The 24530-nt window shown below is 40.0% G+C and overlaps 1 protein-coding gene across 8 annotated transcripts in view; it reads left to right on the top strand.

Moving 5' to 3' along the window:
* The window catches only part of kirrel3b (kirre like nephrin family adhesion molecule 3b), a 430118-nt gene that overhangs the window by 288163 nt on the left and 117425 nt on the right, over positions 1 to 24530 (top strand). For all 8 annotated transcript variants that reach the window (XM_061972705.1, XM_061972702.1, XM_061972701.1 and 5 more), the window contains exon 6: positions 9902 to 10059. In XM_061972705.1, the coding sequence (XP_061828689.1) occupies positions 9902 to 10059 (158 nt within the window). The remainder of the gene's footprint in view (positions 1 to 9901; positions 10060 to 24530) is intronic.

Raw genomic sequence — 24530 nt, 5'->3', positions numbered from 1 at the left:
CATTCACACTCACATTCACACACTAGGGCCAATTTAGTGTTGCCAATCAACCTATCCCCAGGTGCATGTCTTTGGAAGTGTTACTTTGAAATTTGTATTAAATTTTTCCATGGCGCTGCTCATACCTTGAAGAACTCTTATTGCTAACAGCATCACCATTGAAATCAATTGAAATCCTTTTATTCCGCGCTTGGCCCCCACAAAACAGGACACGTTTAACATGTGACATGACTTTTAAAAAGAAAAACTCAATTTTGAATAAGAAATATTGTACAAAAACAATTAAATAACAATTCAAGTTGTTTTATAAAGTGCCGGTAGTAATAATAATGGACAACATTTATCTTGGAGAGCGGTCTTCTACTCTTCAGGGCGCAGCCTCCGGTCTTCAGGCCAGGGTCTTCTAAAGATCCCAAAAACGCATTTTAAAACCCGCGGAGACCTGGCATTCCAGGCTATAGCTCCAAGACTCTGGAACAATTTGCACCAGTCCCTCTGTGATCTTGACTGTGTTGCCACTATTAAGAAACTTTTGAAAACTTCTCTTTTTAGTAAAGCTTTTAGTTAATGCACCTTTTAACCATCAATTTTAATCAACCGTTGTTTTAAAGGCCTACTGAAACCCACTACTACCGACCACGCAGTCTGATAGTTTATATATCAATGATGAAATCTTAACATTGCAACACATGCCAATACGGCCGGTTTAGCTTACTAAAGTGCAATTTTAAATTTCGCGCAAAATATCCTGCTGAAAACGTCTCGGTATGATGACGTCAGCACGTGACGTCACGGATTGTAGAGGACATTTTGGGACAGCATGGTGGCCAGCTATTAAGTCGTCTGTTTTCATCGCAAAATTCCACAGTATTCTGTACATCTGTGTTGGTGAATCTTTTGCAATTTTTTCAATGAACAATGGAGACAGCAAAGAAGAAAGCTGTAGGGGGGGAAGCGGTGTATTGCAGCAGACTGCAGCAACACAAACAGCCGGTGTTTCATTGTTTACATTCCCGGAAGATGACAGTCAAGCTTTACCATTGGCCTGTGGAGAACTGGGAAAACAGTGACTCTTACCAGGAGGACTTTGAGCTGGATGCGCAGACGCGGTACCGTGAGTACGCATGCAGCTGCGGCTTCCAAACATTTGATCGCTTGCCCGTACGTGCAAGCTGCTATGTGCATGTCACGTACGTAACTTTGGGAACTTTGGGGAAATATATGTGCTGTATGAACTTTGGGGAGGTGAACGGTACTTTGGGCTGTGGGATTGAGTGTGTTGTGCAGGTGTTTGAGTTGTATTGGCGGGTTATATGGACGGGAGGGGGGAGGTGTTTGTTTTGCGGGATTAATTTGTGGCATATTAAATATAAGCCTGGTTGTGTTGTGGCTAATAGAGTATATATATGTCTTGTGTTTATTTACTGATTTAGTCATTCCCAGCTGAATATCAGGTCCCACCCGCCTCTCACAGCATCTTCCCTATCTGAATCGCTCCCACTACCCTCTAGTCCTTCACTCTCACTTTCCTCATCCATGAATCATTCATCCTCGCTCGAATTAATGGGGAAATTGTCGCTTTCTCGGTCCGAATCGCTCTCGCTGCTGGTGGCCATGATTGTAAACAATGTGCGGATGTGAGGAGCTCCACAACCTGTGGCGTCACCCTACTCGTCTGTTACTTCCGGTACAGGCAAGGCTTTTTTATCAGCGACCAAAAGTTGCGAACTTTATCGTCAATGTTCTTTACTAAATCCTTTCAGCAAAAATATGGCAATATCGCGAAAGATCAAGTATGACACATAGAATGGACCTGCTATCCCCTTTTAAATAAGAAAATCGCATTTCAGTAAGCCTTTAAATTGAATAGTTGTTTTACTTCACCTACGTTTTGTACAGTGCTTATCTTTGAAAAGCGCTTTATAAATAACGTTTACTTACTTACACGTACGCTAGCATGTCTTCCGAAACATATTTACCACATTCCACAGGGGGCGCCACAATCTTCATGTATAAGTGGCTTATTTTCCTTTGACGAAAAAGCAAAAAGCACAAGGTTTTGTTCCCATGAGAGGTTTTTAAGATTATGTTCAATTTGGTCGTGTCATGGCTGTCGAGATTTCCAAGTCCTATCTTTCACATATTGTCAGATTATCCTCTCATCTCCATCAGGCCATAAAACGCTTTCATGGCTGCCTTCTATGCTTGACATTTAATTAACGTCCGAGTGCCGTGTGCACTGACAAGCGCGCCATCTCAACAGCATCTCTGCAACCCACTGTGCCTTTTTTCCCCCAGTCAACCCGCCCCAATGACAAATGTTAGGCTCGTCTCCGGGTCACCGCGCTCTTCACGCGGCATATTTACATAGCGCGCAGCCAAACAAACTAATGAGATCTCTCTGACCTTGTTTCCCATTCGCCGATGGAGGACACAAAGGTGGCCACATTCTCACAAACAGTTTTCTTTTCCCATTCCCTTCGATTAGCACGCGGCGTCGTCTGTTCTGCTCGCGCCGACCTGAGAATCCTCCGAACCCTCCGCATAATAATGAGGAGCACATAAAATGCAGCCCGGGTAAATGAACACTGCATTTTTAACTCAAAACACACAATAGCGAGGCAGTGAGGGAATTGTCTTTGATTTAACGAAAGGAGTCCGAAAATAATTGTCGGGCCTAAACTTTTCCCCATAACGCTCATTCAGACGGCGGCGGATGTGAACGTCTCTGAGGATGGCAGGCAAACACAATTTGCATGTGTTGGCGTTTGAAATGCAGAAGTATTTGTCATGCAAATGTGCCTGTGAAGGACCAAAATGCCACTGCATGCGACAATCGAACACCTGAACACCTTCTCTGGTACAACAATTAGAATGCACTGCAAGGGCACTATTTTAATTCCATCCCATAATTTTTTCTTGTGAGTGGGCATTGATGCATTTTTGCACTAGCGCACGTACAACTTGAAGTGGAAAAAAAATGTCACTATAGCGAGTGGTATTTAACATTTTTACGAGCCACTGCACACCATCAAACACACTGTGTAGCCCTGGGGGTGTATGCCTATAAGCTAGAAGATAAATTAGAGGCTCGCAACAAAACAAAGAGTCAAGACATCGCAGGCAGTTTGTTTGCTTTTTGGCTCCGTTGCCCGAACGAAAAGTGAAATGTTAAATACAGATATAAAAAAAAAGAAGGTTTTTATCAAGTCGTTTTGCCATGTGCACTACATGTACAGTAGAAGGGATGAGCATCATTGACTAATTGGTAAGAGTATCTTGTTGAGGATAAACACTTTGGACCCTGCACCATGCTCTCAGACTAAAGCTTCTCTTTCTAAGACTGTGAGCATTACATAATAAAGCCTAATCAGATGAGTGGTGAAACGTATTTGAAGATTAAACAGTCCAGTTGCAATTTAATGTTTTGAATGTCATGACCAGTCAAAGTCCATGTCATGTCTCGTTTTGTATTTGTTATAATTTTCCTATGTTTAAAGGCTATTTCTGTTTCAGCGTTCCTTCCTATGTTTACTTTCCGGTTTATATGTTATATTTTATCCATCCATCAATCCATCTTCTTCCGCTTATCCGAGGTCGGGTCGCGGGGGCAGCAGCCTAAGCAGGGAAGCCCAGACTTCCCTCTCCCCAGCCACTTCGTCCAGCTCCTCCCGGGGGATCCCGAGGCGTTCCCAGGCCAGCCGGGAGAGATGGTCTTCCCAATGTGTCCTGGGTCTTCCCCGTGGCCTCCTATTGGTCGGACGTGCCCTAAACACCTCCCTAGGGAGGCGTTCGGGTGGCATCCTGACCAGATACCCGAACCACCTTATCTGGCTCCTCTCAATGTGGAGAAGCAGTGGCTTTACTTTGAGCTCCTCCCGAATGACAGAGCTTCTCACCCTATCTCTAAGGGAGAGCCCCGCCACCCGGCGGAGGAAACTCGTTTTGGCCGCTTGTACCCGTGATCTTGTCCTTTCGGTCATGACCCAAAGCTCATGACCATAGGTGAGGATGGGAACGTAGATCGACCGGTAAATTGAGAGCTTTGCCTTCCGGCTCAGCTCTTTCTTCACCACTACGGATCGATACAGCGTCCGCATTACTGAAGACGCCGCACCGATCCGCCTGTCGATCTCACGATCCACTCTTCCCTCACTCGTGAACAAGACTCCGAGATATTTGAACTCCTCCACTTGGGGCAGGGTCTCCACCCCAACCCGGAGATGGCACTCCACCCTTTTCCGGGCGAGAACCATGGACTCGGACTTGGAGTTGTTGATTCCCATCCCAGTCACTTCACTTCATTTTATATTCTAGTTTCTTAAAAATAGCCACCTTTTGCTCTGATTACTGCTTGACACACTCTTGGCATTCTCTCGATGAGCTTCAAGCGCACCTGTGAAGTGAAAACCATTTCAGATGACTACCTACCTACTATTGAGAGGATGCCAGAAGTGTGCAAAAAAGTAATCAGAGCAAAGGGTGGCTATTTTGAAGGAACTAGAATATAAAACAGGTTTTCAGTTATTTCACCTTTTTTTGGTAAGTACATAACTCCACATGGGTTCATTCATAGTTTGGATGCCTTCATTGACAATCTACAATGTAAATAGTCATGAAAATAAAGAAAACACTTTGAATGAGAAGGTGTGTCCAAACTTTTGGCCTGTAATGTATGCATATATATATATATATATATATATATATATATATATATATATATATATATATATATATATATATATATATATATATATATATATATATATATGTGTGTGTATATATATATATATATATATATATATATATATATATAAATATATGTATATATACATATATACAGGTAAAAGCCAGTAAATTTGAATATTTTGAAAAACTTGATTTATTTCAGTAACTGCATTCAAAAGGTGTAACTTGTACATTATATTTATTCATTGCACACAGACTGATGCATTCAAATGTTTATTTCATTTAATTTTGATGATTTGAAGTGGCAACAAATGAAAATCCAAAATTCCGTGTGTCACAAAATTAGAATATTACTTAAGGCTAATACAAAAAAGGGATTTTTAGAAATGTTGGCCAACTGAAAAGTATGAAAATGAAAAATATGAGCATGTACAATACTCAATACTTGGTTGGAGCTCCTTTTGCCTCAATTACTGCGTTAAAGCGGCGTGGCATGGAGTCGATGAGTTTCTGGCACTGCTCAGGTGTTATGAGAGCCCAGGTTGCTCTGATAGTGGCCTTCAACTCTTCTGCGTTTTTGGGTCTGGCATTCTGCATCTTCCTTTTCACAATACCCCACATATTTTCTATGGGGCTAAGGTCAGGGGAGTTGGCGGGCCAATTTAGAACAGAAATACCATGGTCCGTAAACCAGGCACGGGTAGATTTTGCGCTGTGTGCAGGCGCCAAGTCCTGTTGGAACTTGAAATCTCCATCTCCATAGAGCAGGTCAGCAGCAGGAAGCATGAAGTGCTCTAAAACTTGCTGGTAGACGGCTGCGTTGACCCTGGATCTCAGGAAACAGAGTGGACCGACACCAGCAGATGACATGGCACCCCAAACCATCACTGATGGTGGAAACTTTACACTAGACTTCAGGCAACGTGGATCCTGTGCCTCTCCTGTCTTCCTCCAGACTCTGGGACCTCGATTTCCAAAGGAAATGCAAAATTTGCATGGTTGGGTGATGGTTTGGGGTGCCATGTCATCTGCTGGTGTCTGGAATTTGCTTGGCGTTCAAACTTGTCACTTGTCACCAACTATTCACTGTGAACACATACCAAAGCAGTCCCAATTCACGATTTTCAGTGATGTTGTTGTTATGATTAAATATACATTCAATTACAGCTAACATGAGTAGCTTAAAATTGCTGAATCGCTATCATTAGCTGACAATGCACAAAGCTAATGTGTGTGTGTGTGTGTGTGTGTGTGTGTGTGTGTGTGTGTGTGTGTGTGTGTGTGTGTGTGTGTGTGTGTGTTACGTGTGGGCGTAGTTTACATTATTACGTGATAAAAGCAAGAAGAAGGCGGGATATAATGCTTACAACACTGGAAAGTTAGCACCCTCAAGGCGTCTGCGTAAAGCTTGCAAACCATCCCTCATATAAATATACACCACATTTATTTATACTACATACAATGTTTGTCACTTTAATTCAATTTCTTTATGTACCTTTTGCTTTGTTCTTTCATCACTGCATTCATTTTGCAATGCTCTTTTTTAATATGATAAAACGCTAACATTTTAAACACAGAAAGTGAACAAACCCTCGTAACACAATGGCTGTCTGAACATAATCTACATTATATAGTGTTTGAAAATAAACTCAAATGTGCAAAGAGGGATCAATAAAGGATCGCACGACTTTAACTGTAATCCATTGAGTAATTCTCGGGCGCAGTCGTTGTAAAAACGGTTGCAACAAACAAATAAAAGCGGATGATGTTACCATCCCCAAATGTATCAGTTCATTTAAAACTCCACTGGTAAGAGTAGGAAAACAATGTCGTATGCACAGCTCTTGCAGCACGCCGCATATTCCTTCATGCGGGCTGTCAACCAGCCCAATTATACGTATTGTCATTAAATGTGCAAAACCGTGTCCCAAATTACATTTCCTTTATTTGCATTCATCTCCGGTGATGCCTGACAGCACAAATCTAACCCATAACAACCCTTCCTTCCAATCATGGCGCTTGTGTGGAAAGATTCGAAAGCAGCCTGCAGCCTTTGATTTCGTCTCGCCCCAGATCTGCATTGTAATGAGCATTCGGGTCAATCAATAATTCACTGCAGTTTGAGTTAGATTGAAAAAAAAAAAAAAAAAAAAAGAACACAGCTCATGGGTAGAAGAGGAGCGGCACTTTGATCAATGGCATGTAGACGTGCACATAGCGCGGCTGAGATGCTTCTGTCTCGTTGTTGTGTTTGTCAAAGCACGGGGGAGTAAAACACGCGTGACGCTGACGTGTGTCTGAAGGCGGTTAGTGGATTATCATTAATGCCGGTATTTGTGCATGGATCCAAAGTGGGCCTATATTGACTGATCTATTGAACAGTGACAGAGTTGATCATCTATTGGGGCGGTGTGGCTCGCTTGGTAGAGCGGCCAGGCCAGCAAGTTGACAGTTCCAGGTTCGATTCCTGCTTCCGGCCTTGGGCAAGACACTTTACCCAACTTCTCCCAGTGCCACCCATACTGGTTTAAATGTAGATAATGGGTTTCACTATGTAAAGCGCTTTGAGTCACTAGAGAAAAAGCGCTATATAAATATAACTCGCTTCAATATGCAAAACTTTCATGTTTTGTACATCTACATTCTGAGTGTCGGGTAGCTCCCCCGGGTGACATGTGAGGGTATTTTATTTGTTTTACCTAGCGGTATAGCTCGGTTGGTAGAGTGGCCGTGCCATCAACTTGAGGATTCCAGGTTCGATCCCAGGTACTGCCATCCTCGTCACTGCCGTTGTGTCCTTGGGTAAGACACGTTTCCCACCTGCTCCCAGTGCCACCCACACTGGTTTAAATGTAACTTAGATTCCACTGTGTAAAGCACTTTGAGTCAATAGAGAAAAGTGCAATATAAATATAATTCACACACTTCACTTTGGGGATGGCGTGGCGTGGTTGAGAGAGTGGCCATGCCAGCAACCTGAGGGTTCCTGGTTCAATCCCCACCTTCTACCAACCTCGTCACGTCCGTTGTGTCCTTGAGCAAGACACTTCACCCTTGCTCCTGATGGCTGCTGGTTAGCGCCTTGCATGGCAGCTCCCACCATCAGTGTGTGAATGTGTGTGTGTGAATGGGTGAATGTGGAAATAGTGTCAAAGCGCTTTGAGTACCTTGAAGGTAGAAAAGCGCTATACAAGTATAACCCATTTACCATTTACTTCACCTTGTATAGGATTATATCTAATAGGAAGGGGGTGTATATTGCACGGTTTACCTGACACATGAAACGTGACAGATTCCAAACTTAAATGAGAGCAAGACGGAAATTATTTTATTTGACTCAAAAGTAAAACAGACTGCTCACCCCAGTGACCTGGACCCCCTGATGCCTTATTTCAGTGGTTCTTAACCTTGTTGGAGGTACCGAACCCCACCAGTTTCATATGCCCATTCACTGGACTCTTCTTTAATGAAAAATAAAATGTTTTTTTTCAAATTCAAGACAAAGTTGTATGTTTTTGGTAACACTTTAGTATGTGGAACATATTCTAAGTAACAAAGACTTAATTTAGAGTTTTTTGGACACGAGGGGAACATATTCTAAGTAACACAGACTTAATTTAGAGTCATTTGGTTAGGGTTAGGGTTAGAGGGTTAGGGTTATAATAAGGCCATGCCAAATAAGGCATTAATAAGTACTTAATAATGACTAGTTAAGAGCCATTATGTTACTAATTTGCATGTTAATAAGCAACTAATTAATGGTGAATATGTTCCCCATATTAAAGTGTTACTATGTTTTTATACTGGTGCACAAAATGAACCGTGCATGAACATCACCTTGTTCAAACAACAAAACCAACACAGTGCATAAACTCACAACAAATTACACACCTGCAAATCAGTCTGACTTCTGCTGTTGCCGTATCCGTAATACGCTGATAGGGAGAAGTTTTTATTTACACGATGAGTTGGGTGTGTCTTGACCTCCGCCGAACCCCTGAGCCCGACTCACCGAACCCCTAGGGTTCGATCGAACCCAGGTTAAGAACCACTGCCTTATTTAAAACCAACAGTCACAAATCTTGGATTCAAGTTCGACAAAGATTTTAAATTGGAGCAGCAGGTTAACTACGTTGTACGATGTAGTTTTTATCATCTAAGACTTTTAGCAAAAATTCAATCAGTTTTATCTTTTAACGACTTTGAGCGCTTAATCCATGTTTTTATTTCATCACGTTTGGACTACTGCAACTCCCTCTACGTTGGTATGAACCATCGGCCTCAGTTGCTTGATTGAGTTAGTCCAAAATGCTACTGCTCGTTTTTTAACTGGCACTAAAAAACATGAACACATTACTCCTATTTTAGAATCCCTGCACAGGCTCCCAGTTCATTTTAGAATTCATTTGAAAATATTGTTTGTTTGTTTTTAAATCTCTTAACGGATTAGCGCCACAATATATGTCAGACCTTTTAAAAATGTACACACCAACAAGGTCTCTGAGGTCAGCTGACCAGTTTCTTCTTGTCGTCCCAAAAACCAGTTTAAAATCCAGAGGTGATCGTGCATTTTCTGCTGTGGCTCCAAAACTTTTGAACATATTTTTACTCTTTGGCTTTTAAACCAGCATGAGAGTTTTGTGATTTTAGTCAATTTTATTTTCTCTGATGTATTTTAAATGTTTTATATTACTGACTCTTCTGGTATGCTTGACTTAACTTCTGTGCAGCACTTTGTGAAAATTATATTGTTTTATGAAATGTGCTATGTAAATAAAGTGGATTGGATTGGATGGGTCCACTATATCTTAACATGTGTTTTATGGCAACTCCAACTTTGACATCAGTTTCTATGTAGAGTGTCACTTTCTATCATTTTCAGCAGACTGCATTGCGAAATGATTACCCCCCCCATCCCTTCTCCCTTTACATGAGATCCACTCAGGAATAGGGCCAAATGAATCCCTTCCCTACTGTACTGTACAGGATACTTCATTAGGCACACCTGATATCTACGAATAAAATATTTTACTAGCACAAGATCCAGCCAAGGTGAAAAGAGTTTTGTGTTTTTGTGTGAGGCGGCAGAACCCTTTGCTCTGATACAGCAATCACTGTCATGGTGACTTACAGATTCATATTGTTAATGATACACAAGTCAACCATTATCGTATTATGCTGATCTCATGTCTCTGTCTCCCTGTATCAATAGTTCCACCCGAGGACCCCATCATCAGCGGCGGGCCCGTGGTGAGCCTGAGGGCGGGCGACCCACTCAATCTGACCTGCCACGCAGACAACGCCAAGCCGGCCGCCTCAATCATCTGGATCCGCAACGGAGAGGTCCTCAATGGGGCCATGTACTCTAAGGTAAGCCTAGAGGTGTGTGTCCTATCGCAGGTTTGGAGACCCCAATGGGGAAAGGGGGGGGGGGGGTATCTGGGTGGCATGGTCAAGCCTGTTCTGTTGCAGATCTCAGCTCAATTTAGCCTGCTCAGTGGCCTTGGGGTTAGAGTGTCCGCCCTGAGATCGGTAGGTCGTGAGTTCAAACCCCAGCCGAGTCATACCAAAGACTATAAAAATGGGACCCATTACCTCCCTGCTTGGCACTCAGCATCAAGGGTTGGAATTGGGGGTTAAATCACCAAAATGATTCCCGAGCGCGGCCACCTCTGCTGCTCACTGCTCCCCTCACCTCCCAGGGGGTGGAACAAGGGGATGGGTCAAATGCAGAGTCATTTCACCACACCTAGTGTGTGTGTGACTATCAGTGGTACTTTAACTTTAATTTATTCATCTATTTTGGTGATCACATGATTGTGTGTATACATTAGATTGTATGGATGAATAGATAAATATCCATTTTTCTATAGTATTTCAATTCGGGGGAGGTATAAAAAAAAAATGTCTTTCCCCGAGGAGGGAATGGCAGAAAATAGACAAGCATGGCTTCAGAGACAGATGAACAATAGAACCACCTGTTGATCAGCATCTTTGCATTGAATGTAAATCACCAGTCACTCATCCGGAGTGTTTTTGCCTCCATGCACAGATGGCTCTTTAAGGTCCATTGCCTTCAAAATCCAATTTTTTATGACAAAATAAAATTCACACAAGTCGATGCCAAATAAGAGAACTTCTGTATTGGTGTTCTGTTTTTAACAACCTGTTTCCAAAACCTGCTGTGCTTTACGCAATGAGAGGTCTACTTGTAATAAGGGGTTTAAAAGATCCATTATTGATATCAACAAAATAAACGGCTTTTATCTAAAGACTGCGATGCAAGGCCCCGATACGAGCAGTCCTGCAGCATGTTTACTTGTGCAACGCTCAGCATCTAAATGTCCTCCAATAAACACACACCATTGATCTTTTCTTGGATTATAGTGATGTCATTTACAAAAGGTAAACATGGTGGGCTATAGGATACTAGGAGCAAGCAGCAACACGACAGAAAAGCACACCACAGAACACATGCTCGATGTTAGGGATGGGCGATATGGACTCAAACTGATACCGCTGTATTTTTAGTCCGAATGGGGAAATAGGGCAAATACCGGTATTACCGGGTTAAGGATAGGGCCATGCAGAATAAGGCATTAATAAGTACTTAATAATGACTAATTAAGAGCCAATATGTTACTAATTTGCATGTTAATAAGCAACTAATTAATGTTGAATATGTTCCCCATACTAAAGTGTTACCGAGAATTTGATTATTTGGAAAATTACCTGCTAGCAGTTTTCAGGTTTTTCTTATGTTTCATACCTTAAAGCGAAGCAGGATCAAAATGTAACCAAAAGCCAGTCTTAACAACCGAAGTACGTGCCGTACCAAATCACGATCATGTTGACCGTTTTAACGTGTTCCCACTCCACAACATTCCCACCGTAGCCTGGTGCCTCCATCACCGGACCCGCCCAACCCCACAGACTCTTAACTGACATTTAGCCTGGAGGCTAATGATGGAATCAACACTGTCATGTCCCATTTCCATTTTGCACAAATGGCATAAAGAGACCGAGCACTTTGGCGCACCGACACCTCCCCCTCCGCCCCCCCTCCCTGGCTGCCTCGTCCCATTATCGGCTTTTTTCAAAGAGCAGATAAATGCCATTGATTGGGACTGTGGTACGGCACCACAGGCTTATTTGAATAAAATGATTGGTGGAGGTGGCGCTGGCTAATAGCAGAGGATGCGCTTCCTGCCTTTCACTTCCTCTCAGGGAGACGGCAGATATGAAGACGCCGCGCGCTGATGTCGCTGATGGATGCACGCTCGTCTGCACAGACCTCAAGAACACTTATCTCTAATGACTATACAGTACCATGACAAATCTATGCTTTTCAATAATGGAGGAACTGCAGAAAGGCAGCAAGGGGACTTTCTGTACCACGTCTGATGGTCCTCACATAGTTGGAAGATCAGGACTATGATGTGACGGACGGGGTTAAGGTTTTGACCCATAAAGGCCTTTTGAACATTAGCATTTATGACTTTGGCATCAATACTCATTGTTAGTAGAAACACAAAAAAGATGCCTTTTCATTCCCTATTCCTCTTACAATTTATGACATTTGAGGCATAGTATGGGGAACATATTCACCATTAATTAGTTGCTTGTTAACATGCAGATTAATAACATATTGCCTCTTAATTAGTCATTATTAAGTACTTATTAATGCCTTATTCTGCATGGCCTTCCCTCAATAACCTCAGAATTATTGCTTATTAGTAACCCTAACCCTAACCCTTATATGTTCCCCTAGTGTCCAAATAACTCTAAATTAAGTCTTTGTTACTTAGAATATGTTTCCCATAGTAAAGTGTTACCAAATTTATAATTGATTAGAATGCTACGTTTTGGTGGTTTTGCGTGGGATGGGCCTCAAGGGCTTTTAAAGGGGAACTGCACGTTTTAGGGGAATGTTGCCTATCCTTCACAATCATTATGAAAGACATTACGACTGATGTACTTTTTTTTAATGCATTCTAAATATCAAATAAACGTAAATAAAAGTCTGCTTACAGTGGACCCAATGGGAGGTCCTCTATTCCGCAACATAAAACCCCTGCCAAAAAACATCCAAAAACCGCCAACAATACTCAATTTACATTTCGTGACTTCAATATTAACCAAATATTAATGGTATTGTTAATATAAACGCTATTGCAGACAAACTATTTATAGCGGGGCAGTGAACACAAGTTTGTGTGCCAATCTTGACATGATCAACTGATCAGCTGCTTCCTCGTTTCCTTGCTCGTCAAACTTTATTGGAGATCATAAATAAGGCCTCTCACCTGGATAGTAGAAGGATGAGGACGTATTTCGTCAAGATGTTACACTTTGACAGCTAATTTAGACCCGGACATGGCAAGAACGACAGAAAAAGTCGCTTGGTTTAACCCCCCTTTTCTTCGCAAGGATTATGAGTAATTTTTAATCTAAGTGGGAATGTTATGGTTGGAGGAGGAGTGACGGCACAGTTCCACAAGGGGGCAGTAAATAGGGGGCAGAATATGATCATCAGCTCCAGGTGTGCTGATTGCTGGCGATTGGTTGTAGCTGCTTGGTGCCGCCGGTCTGGCGTGCGCTTTGCTTGCTCTCGGAGCTGCGCTCTCGGAGTTCCGCTCAGCGCAGCGCACAGATGAATGCACACTGATGTGCGCCCGAGCCGTGACAGGGAATATATGAACATCCTAGCAGTCGACATCCTAATGACAGCAGAAATTGTACAGTAAGTGATGTTTTATTATGTCTGTAGACCCTTAAAGTCTGCAGTGACCCTTAATCAATAATGCTTTAAATTTTAAAAAAGCGGACGTCGTGATTAGGAATGTAACGGTAAATGGTATAATGATAAACCGTGGTAGCATTTCAGACAGTTAGTAATACAGTTTTTTTTTTAAATTACTGAACAACCCATCCATCCATTGTCTACCGCTTGTTAATGCATTTTAGACAAAACTGCTTTCTTCCTGGACACTGAGTCTCAGCAGAGCCGGTGCATGCGCACTAGAGTTGTTTGGCTTGAAACATGGCGACTATGCAAAGCTTTCTAAAAAAAACGCCAACAACACTCCATTTACACCTTGTGACCTAAATATTAAGTATTAGCTATATTGTTATTACTTTTGTATAACTGCTAACTCAGTCAAACTACTTTTAGCTGTGCCGTGATCACAGAGAGCGAACTCGCTTATGCTGTTATGTCGACATATTGAGCCGGTGAGCTGCTGTATTACCCCTAAGCTGGTGAAAGTTTATCATATTTAAGAAATCATGCCTCTCACCTGGATAGTAGAAGGATGTGGCCATAATTCGAGAAGTTGGTCAACTTTGACATTGAACTTATACCCGGAGATGGCAAGAAAGGCACCAAAAGACGCTCGTTAGCGGCACGCACAATCTCACAATTTGCTAACAAAATCTTCAATCAATGAATCAAAGCCATTTGTTTTACCCTTCAGGAGGATTATGATTAATTCTTCAACTGAACTGACATATTTCAGACGGAATCCCAGTGAGCGCAGACATTGTGCAGTAAGTGATTGTTTTGTTATAATGGTAGATTATATTTCTTGTTTAGCACTTAGCAATACTGTTACATGATGCTTAGTAAAGCTGGATCTGTTTAGCACTCAGCTTCTAAAACTTGTAGCTTATCTTCCTCATATTTAAGCTTACAAATATAATGTTGAGGATCATCATTTGTGCCAAGGTAGTGTTTGTTGTCTCTAATGAAGTCTTCTATAATTAGTAGTAGTGTTGTTGTTGAAGGGAAACGTATGTGTTGTAATGCGATGTGAAATTAATATACCGTCTTATGTTTAAAATGATCAAAATATGTAAATGTTACATGTGATTATGAATGTTACTACATTTTATATATATATATATATATATATATATATATATATATATATATATATATATATATATATATATATATATATAATGTTGATGAGGCTTTTGGATGTTTTTTAGAGCGCTTTATAGGCGGAATAGAGCGACTTCCATTAGCACCATTGTTAGCTGACTTTTATTAATGTGTATTTACGAGTTACAATGCACAAAATAAAGACAAAGACATATGTGTTCTTGTCATACATAAGGATTGTAAATAATACACAATTAAAACAAGTGTGGTTCCCCTTGAAGGGATGGTTAGCAGCTTGACAAAAATAATAAACAAAAACATGTTCAATCTTGTTAACTTTTGTAATGTTTAAGTCAACAATAGTCAGATTTTAGTGTGAGCTTTAGAATTAGTATTTATTTTTTCTGAAAAAAGGCTCACTGTGGCATACTTTGGAACCCCCTGCTCTAGATTCTGCTGTATAATTTATCAAGATGATATGAGAACAGAGGTCTCACACTCGCAGCCCGTGGGCCATTTGTGGCCGTCTTCTTCTTCTGGCTCTCAACGAAGGCGGATGCTCCCCCTCCCTCTCCCTCACATCTCCTGCATGCACACATACTGACCCCACCTCACACTCCCCTTGATTTTTCCTCTCCTTCTACTCCTCCGACCCATCATCCTTCCTGTTCTGTCCACCCATGTAACTATATATACTATGTCAGTTCTTGGACGGTGTGGACTGAAAACTTATGTTGCTGTACTTTTTAAGTGCAATGACAAAGTATTTTATATTATTGTACTTAATTTCATTGTTTAGTGTAATTGCGGTCCGCACAGCCTGGGCGGCTAATAGTCGTATATATCATGGCAATATTAAATCCTTAGACTTTTTTGTGGCCCAAAACAAGATTTTGTTTGTGGACCCATTTTGGTCTTTATTATTACTTATTTTATTACACAAAAATATACATCACCGTCCCACATATACACACTCTGAATGTTTACATGCACTAAAAAAAAACAAATTATTGACTTAATTTGGTTCAAATTAGCTGTTTAAAACACATGCTGGTTTTTGCATGCAGCTTGTAGTGTCTTCAATATTTTGTATGGGAAAAAACAACTTTTTTAGGCTTTTTAAAGATGGGATTAAAATATCTAGTTCCCTCCTGCATGCCAATAATTTTATGATACGTTCTACACATGTGAAAACTCGGTAGCACTCCACGATCAAAAAGCCTGCAATATTAATATGCTTATTTCTTAGTTTCATCAATAGTGTTTTATCAAGTTTTTGAACCACTGACAGGTGGGATGTTTTAGGGGGGATAAAGGCCCAATAAAACATTCTTAAAGCCCCCTAAATTATTTAGTGTTAAATTTTTTTTTTTTTTAAAGTAGCCAGGATCTGAGTTTCAATAATCATATAACTTTCAATATTAACTTTAATATAATTACAATCTGTCACGTTTCTCTTTACTTCATAGTGTAAGGTAGAGATTAGCTGATTCGTGTAATATTGTTATTAGTGGATAACAATCACAATACTATATCATTATCATAATATTTTTAGTGCATCTACTGAGGGGTAAAACCCCCCAGTTTTGAAAAAGTAGTGACGTCTTTGTTTCAAACTGTAATCAAGGTTCCTTGAATGCACCACAATGATGTGCTATAAAACGAGATTTCACGTGCTCCTACCCCCAAATAGAAATACTATTTAGAACATCCAAACCACTGTATGAGTTGTTGGCAAGAGCAATCTGCATACAATCACCAGATTATTAAAATATATTTTTTTAAATAGGATGCAATATCATCTCAAACACATTTAATTAAGTCACTGTATAACATCTAAACACGGCTGCTCAGTCTATGTAGTTCTTAAAAGATATAACTAATTATTTAATGGTATGTAGAGATGGGTATCGAATCTGGTACCTTTTTGGCAGTGCTCGAATCCGAGCGGTCAACGCATCCAACGATGCCATGTTACGGTACGTGAGTTGCGCGTGCCGTCACACCTGGTTGCCAACACCATTTGGTATTTACTCCAGCAGCACTGAGAGCGACCGCCGCCAAACTACCTCTAGGTCAGTGGTCACCAACCTTTTCAAATCCAAGATCCCGGGTCTCAGCCAAAAACCAAAGCAAGATCTACCAATGCGTCAACTATGTATTTTATATATATACAGTCGTGGTCAAAAAGTTTACATACGCTTGTAAAGAACATAATGTCATGGCTGTCTTGAGTTTCCAATAATTTCTAAACTCTTATTTTTTTTGTGATAGAGTGATTGGAGCACATACTTGTCAGAAACAAAAACAATGGCATGACATCACATGGACAAAGATAAGGCCTTCTGGAGGAAATAAACAAAAATTGAGCTGTTTGGCCACAATACCCAACAATATGTTTGGAGGAGAAAAGGTGGGGCCCTTAATCCCAAGCATGGTGGTGGTAGTATTATGCTCTGGGCCTGTTTTGCTGCCAATGGAACGGGTGCTTTACAGGGTAAATGGGACAATGAAAAAGGAAGATTACCTCCAAATACTTTACGACAACCTTAAATCATCAGCCCGGAGGTTGGGTTTTGGGCGCAGTTGGGTGTTCCAACCCCAAACACACGTCAAAAGTGGTAAAGGAATGGCTAAATTAGGGTAGAATTAAGGTTTTAGAATGGTCTTCCCAAAGTCCTGACTTAAACATGTGGATAATGCTGAAAAAACAAGTCCATGTCAGAAAACCAACAAATGTAGCTAAACTGCACCAATTTTGTCAAGAGGAGTGGTCAAAAATTCAACCAGAAGCTTGTGGATGGCTATCAAAAGCGCCTTATTGCAGTGAAACTTGCCAAGGGACATGTAAACAAATATTAACATTGCTGTATGCATACTTTTGACCCAGCAGATTTGGTCACATTTTCAGTAGACCCATAATAAATTCATAAAAGAACCAAACTTCATGAATGTTTTTTGTGACCAACAACTATATGCTCCAATCACTCTATCACAAAAACATAAGAGTTTTAGAAATTATTGGAAACTCAAGACAGCCATGACATTATGCCCTTCACAAGTGTATGTAAACTTTTGACCACGACTGTATATTCATATTCAGGCTCAGTGTTTCCAAAAAAAATGTGCCAGCTTGATGCTAAAACAAATTGGCTTTGCTATCAAAATTATACTTATTAGCATTTGCAATTTTACATGGCAATATCAACACCTCCAAAGTTGTTAACCACAATCACAACTAAGATGCATATTACAATAAAACAGCTGATGCATAGTAGGTACAGTACTGACAGTATTAACACTTTTTAGGGTGTAACAAAAACAACAAAAAAAAACACTATAAACGTTCCACAACTGCCATCTAACGTCTTGGACTTCCAACTGTAATTGCAACTTAGTGGACCCTGACTTAAACAAGTTGAAAAACGTATTCGGGTGTTACCATTTAGTGGTCAATTGTACGGAATATGTACTTCACTGTGCAACCTACTAATACAAGTCTCAATCAATCAATCAAAACTTAATGGCATACTTGCAAAAGATTATATGATGATAATAAAACAAGATAGTGGTAGTAAATGGATGGATTGATGGCTATGAAAATTTACACCGCAGTTATCATAATCAGCTCATTTTTAAATGTTGCAATATTTTTTTTAATTTTATTATCTGAAACAGTTCATTTTTTTTAACACACACTGCACACAGTGCATTTTTATACTGACATTATTGCTAAAATTACTGCCTATCATACACCTCACCTAAGATAACTTATTTCAAAGGGGAAAAACATGTCCTACAATGAGGGTTTAAAAAGAGTCTTGGTTGAATGGAATATGCCACAAATGCTCTGAAAATTACTTTGTTCAATTACTGGCAGTGGCTCTAACCGTATTATATCTCGGACACATTTTGAAAACCCCTTGTCTAGAAGTTACAATAGGGAAGGGATTCGTATGAACCTATTCATGGATAGATCTTGCGGGGTAATGGTTTTGCAATGTAGTCTACTGAAATTGATGTAAAGTGCCACTCCACACAGCAACTAATGCTATTGTCAAAGTTGGAATTGCCACAAAACACATTTTAAGATTATCAACACTCTACTACCATCTGGTGGCTAAAGTGAATAATACACCCACCCGACACCCGTCCCCCGTCCCCCAGTTTGTCACGTCTCATGTGTCGGGTAAATCGTGATGATTGGTGCTATACCAGAATGCTTCAAAATCTTGTTTCCCAACAAATAGTTTACCTTCTACATCGCTAACCCAAAATGTGGCCAGACAGAGTATAAACAATTTTAGTTTTAGCTGTGAATTTCCTCGCAAGCCTGTCAGGGGAACTTTCTAAACAAAGTTCCCACTTGACTGCGACATCCTGATGCGCTTCAGTGGAGCCGGTGGAGACACATATCATACTCTGTGCATGAGCTGTTGCTTCCAGGTGTCCATTACTGGAAAAAAAATCACTGAAATCCTCCTCCCTCCAGTAATGTCAGACATGTTTTTATACACACGCAAGCTGAGATCGCTGTATTGGTGGTAGCATAGCAGACAGCAATGTTGACATTTTTATGACTTGTTCTTGCTGGCAAGTGCATTTTTATGTTGTATATAAAATCAGGTCTGCTTTGCAGGTAGACATTTCAAGGAGGACATTTGGATCACTTGCAATCCTCAAGGATGTTTCTTATTAAATTCACACTTTGGTGCTAAATTCTTGAGATGCATAATATGTAACTAATGCACACCAGTGACGTGCGGTCACTAGAGGCAGGTGAGGCCCGGCCTCACCTGCCATCATGGAAAGAAAAAAAGTGTAAAAAGAAAAAAAAAAAAAAAAATTGTTATATGTATCCAGTGATTATGCTATAAAGTTATTTTTCCATTTAACTTCACCAGTTTTAGATGATTTTTCTTCAAAATCGCTGAATTTTCAAATTTGCCGTTCAAATACTGAGAAAAGACTTGCGGTGAGTCAGCAGCCAGTTGAGGCACGTCACTGAATTGTGCCTCACCATGGATTGCGGACTCGGCTAACTGCTGGCCTGCTGTGCAGTGAGACCATATTGCTATATGAACTATATTATACATTTCCATAGTTTAGTTAGCTGAGGTATAAAATGTACAGTGTATTTTGTCAACAACTGTATGTGTGTAAAGTATTTATTGTGCTGAGCAATCATAGAACTGCTGCAAAGACGCACTGGCTGAGGCTCGCAGTAATCCCGCCTCCTGGTGCCGGTTAATGCACCTTCGCCGTAGAACGCACCCCCCGACGGGAGAGCCACACCAACCAAAGCCCACACCCAAACCCTCCACGTGCAAGACTGAACCCACTCAAAAAAGTCACTCAACAAGAAGCCAAAAAGTGCAAAAACAACAATGCTCGCGTTGGAGGAGCCGCAAACGACCGCAGGGCCACAACATTAGGTACACCTGCGGACTGCAGCACGGATTACATATTTCATTCATTCACAACTCCTCCAACACGAACACCACTGTTCCCGCACTTATAAGTAAAGGTAAGACCATAATAACGTTTTTTTTATTAAATGTGCTTTTTTGTGTGCTACAGTTTGTATGTGTAAAGTTAAAGTTAAGTTAAAGTACCAATGATTGTCACACACACACACTAGGTGTAAGGAAATGTGTCCTCTGCATTTGACCCATCCCTTGATCACCCCCTGGGAGGTGAGGGGAGCAGTGGGCAGCAGCGGCGCCGCGCCCGGGAATCATTTTTTGGTGATTTAACCCCCAATTCCAACCCTTGATGCTGAGTGCCAAGCAGGGAAGAATGCTGGTATGAGCTTTTAAACATAACCCGTTAACTGCTGCCAATCAAATGGTGAATAAGATACTCTTTAGGGTTCATATGTTTGTAAATCTGACTGTGATGAAGTCAGTGCCTCACCAGCCATCAACCTCACTGCACGTCACTGATGCACACACTCACTGTAGACCAGTGGTTCTTAACCTGGGTTCGGTCGAACCCTAGGGGTTCGGTGAGTCGGGCTCAGGGGTTCGGCGGAGGTCAAGACACACCCGACTCATCGTGTAAATAAAAACTTTTCCCTATCGGCGTATTACGGATACGGCAACAGCAGAAGTCAGACTGATTTGCAGGTGTGTAATTTGTTGTGAGTTTATGCACTGTGTTGGTTTTGTTCTTTGAACAAAGTGATGTTCATGCATGGTTCATTTTGTGCACCAGTAAAAAAAAAGCATGGTAATACTTTAGTATGGGGAACATCTTCATTATTAATTAGTTGCTTATTAATATGCAAATTAGTAACATATTGGCTCTTAACTAGTCATTATTAACCCTCCAACCCTGGCCCTAACCCTCTAACCCTAACCAAAAAACTCTAAATTAAGTCTTTGTTACTAAGAATAAGTTCCCCTAGTGTCCAACAAACTCTAAATTAAGTATTTGTTACTTAGAATATGTTCCCCATACTAAAGTGTTATCAAAAACATATAACTTCGTCTTGAATTTGGAGATACAAAACATTTTATTTTTCACTAAAGAAGGGTTCGGTGAATAAGCATATGAAACTGGTGGGGTTCGGTACCTCCAACAAGGTTAAGAACCACTGCTGTAGACTGTCCGTTGCTAATGGCACATCGAAAAACCTTTTGCTCTATAATCTATTTCATGCCAATCAGCTATTAAACACATCCCGGTTCTAGCAACCTGGACACTTATAACAAGAAAATAAAACCCTAAAAGCAGACAAATGTGCAGTTAGAGCTTATTTTCTGCAAGATTGCTAAAAAAAACACTTGTCAGAAAGCAGATATTCCCCCTCAAATACCCTCAGAAGACGTTTACATCCCATTATGGCCATTATGTGATGTCATGTGGAGCAGGAGGAAATAGGATTAGATCCCACTGATGGAAGGTTGAGGCTGGACGGCTGTTGGACAAAACATCAGATTTTGGGAAACAGAAAGTGAGCCTCAGTCAGCCGATAAGCGTGCCGACATTAGTGCACCAAAACATGCGGCCATGCGTCTTTAGCTTCAACCTGCCTGACAACTAGAACCTCACTGTAAACAGGCCAAGCGATGAATTAGCTTGTCTGGCAGAACATCAGGTTTTATCGAGTAGGTAATCTATTTGGTTAAGCTGTTTTTTTAATTAGAAGATAATCCGTTTGATTGGATTTTTTTTAAGCCACCAAGTGATCTGCTACCCACAGGTCACCTTCTTGTTAGGATCAAAGTTGGCGCAGGAGTCTGGTCACCTAAGTTGACTCTTAATATGCTAGCTGTATTAGAAAGTATTTTGCAACAAATCATAATTATAATTTCGGAGAATATATTGGTTTTGGAGGCATAGCAAAAAGCAACATTTCATGCACTGTCTTGATTATCCTAGTTTAGGAAGTACTAAGTATCAGAGAGTGTTAGAACTAATAAATATAATAGTTTAGGAAAATATTCATGTTTGAGGCATAGTAACAAGTAGCATATCATGCATCGTCTTGATTATCCCAGTTTGTGAAGTACTGCTGTGACTTATTGTCAGAAAGTATGACAACTAATACATATACCGTATTTTTCGGAGTATAAGTCGCACCTGCCGAAAATGCATAATAAAGAAGGAAAAAAACATACATACATCGCACTGGAGCCCGGCCAAACTATGAAAGAAACTGCGACTTATAGTCCGAAAAATACAGGTAGTAGTTTAGGGTAAATATTGGTGTTGGAGACATGGCGACACGTAGCATATCATGCACTGTCTTGATTATCCTAGTTTATGAAGTACTTCTGTGACTTAGTATCAGAACATATGATAACTAATAAATATAGTAGTTTTGGAAAACAATAGTGTTGAGGCATAGCAAAATCAGCAATTCATGCACTGTCTTGATTATCCTAGTTATTGCTTTTTTCGCATTATCTCAGGATTCTAAGAACATTACTGTTGTGTAAAAAAAACACATTTTTGTGTTTGCAAACCTTACAAAAGCATATGCTTCTAGTAAAAGTCACAAAGATACATTATTTCAGGCATTATTAGACATTTTGCATGTTTGGTTTAGGAGTTATGATTGAATACATTTTGTATTGCTTTTTTCGCATTATATCAGGATTTTAAGAACATTACTGTCATATTGAGTAAAAAACTAAATTGTGTGTTTGCAAACCTTACAAAAGCACCTGATTCTAGTAAAACTCACAAAGATACATTAATACAGGCATTATTTGAAGTACTAAGTATCAGAAAGTGTTTAAACGAATAAAGATAGTAGTTTAGGAAAATACTGTTGTTTGAGGCATAGCTCATGAAGTACTACTGTGACTTAGTTTCAGAAAGTATGATAACTAATACATATAGTAGTTTAGGGTAAATATTGGTTTTGGAGATACAGCAACAAGTAGCATAACATGCACTGTCTTGATTATCCTAGTTTATGAAGTACTGACTAAGTATCAGAAAGTGTTATAATACATAAAGATATTTGTTTAGGAAAATGATGAAGTTGAGGCATACAAAACAGCATGTCATGCACTGTCTTGATTATTGTAGTTAATGAAGTACTAAATATCAGAAAGTGTTTAAACTAATAAATATAGTAGTATAGGAAAATATTGTTTTTGAAGGCATTACAACACATAGCATATCATGCACTGTCGTGACTATCACAGTTTATGAAGCACTGCTGTGATTTAGTATCAGAAAGTATGACCACTAATAGATGTAGTAGTTTAGGGTAAATATTGGTGTTGGAGACATAGAGACATGTAGCATTTCATGCATGGTCTTGATGATTCCTAGTTTATGAAGTACTTCTGTGACTTAGTATCAGAACGGATGATAACTAATAAATATAGTAGTTTTGGAAAATAATAGTGTTGAGGCATAGCAAAGGCAGCATTTCATGCACTGTCTTGATGATCCTAGTTAATGAAGTACTAAGTATCAGAAAGTGTTTAATCTAATAAAGATAGTAGTTTAGCAAAATACTGTTGTTTGAGGCATAGCAATAAGGAGCATAGCATGCACTGTTGTGACTGTCCTAGCTTATGGAATACTGCTGTGACTTAGTTTCAGAAAGTATGATAACTAATAATATAGTAGTTTAGGGTACATATTGATGTTGGAGACATAGCAACAAGTAGCATAAAATGCACTGTCTTCATTATCCTAGTTTATGAAGTACTGACTAAGTATAAGAAAATCTTATAACATATACAGATATTTGTTTAGGAAAAGGATGGTGTTGAGGCATACAACAACAGCATTTCATGCACTGTCTTGATTATTCTAGTTAATGAAGTATTATGTATCAGAAAGTGTTTAAACTAATAAATCTAGTAGCATAGGAAAATGTTGTTGTTGAAGGCTTAGCAAGAAGTAGCATATCATGCACTGTTGTGACTATCCCAGTTTATGAAGTACTGCTGTGACTTAGTGTCAGAATGTATGATAACTAATAAATATAGTAGTTTTGGAAAATAATAGTGTTGAGGCATAGCAAAAGCAGTATGTCATACACAGTCGTGACTATCCTACATTTCGAGTTAATGTACTGACTTAGTGGCAGAATGTATGGTAACTAACAAATATAGTAGTTTAGAAAAATGTTGGTGTTGGAGGCATAGTAACAAGTAGCACTGTCGTGAATATCCGAGCTTATGAAGTGCTGCTGTAACATAGTGTCAAAGTATTATAACTAATAAAGTAGTTTAGGAAAATGCTGGTGTTGCAAGCATAGCAACACACAGCATATCATGTACCGTCTTTACTATCTCAGTTTATGAATTACTAACTTTAGCATCAGAAAGAGTTATAACTAATAAGATAGTAGTTTTGGAAAATATTGGTATTGCAGACATAGCTGCGACCTAGTATCAGAAAGTATAATAACTAATGAATATAGTAGTCTAAGAAAATAATGGTGTTGAGGAATAGCAAAAGCAGCATATCATGCACTGTC

Source organism: Nerophis lumbriciformis, linkage group LG17 (genome assembly GCF_033978685.3).
Source record: "Nerophis lumbriciformis linkage group LG17, RoL_Nlum_v2.1, whole genome shotgun sequence".
Taxonomy (NCBI): Eukaryota; Metazoa; Chordata; class Actinopteri; order Syngnathiformes; family Syngnathidae; genus Nerophis; species Nerophis lumbriciformis.
This window is presented reverse-complemented; position numbering and strand designations above follow the sequence as displayed.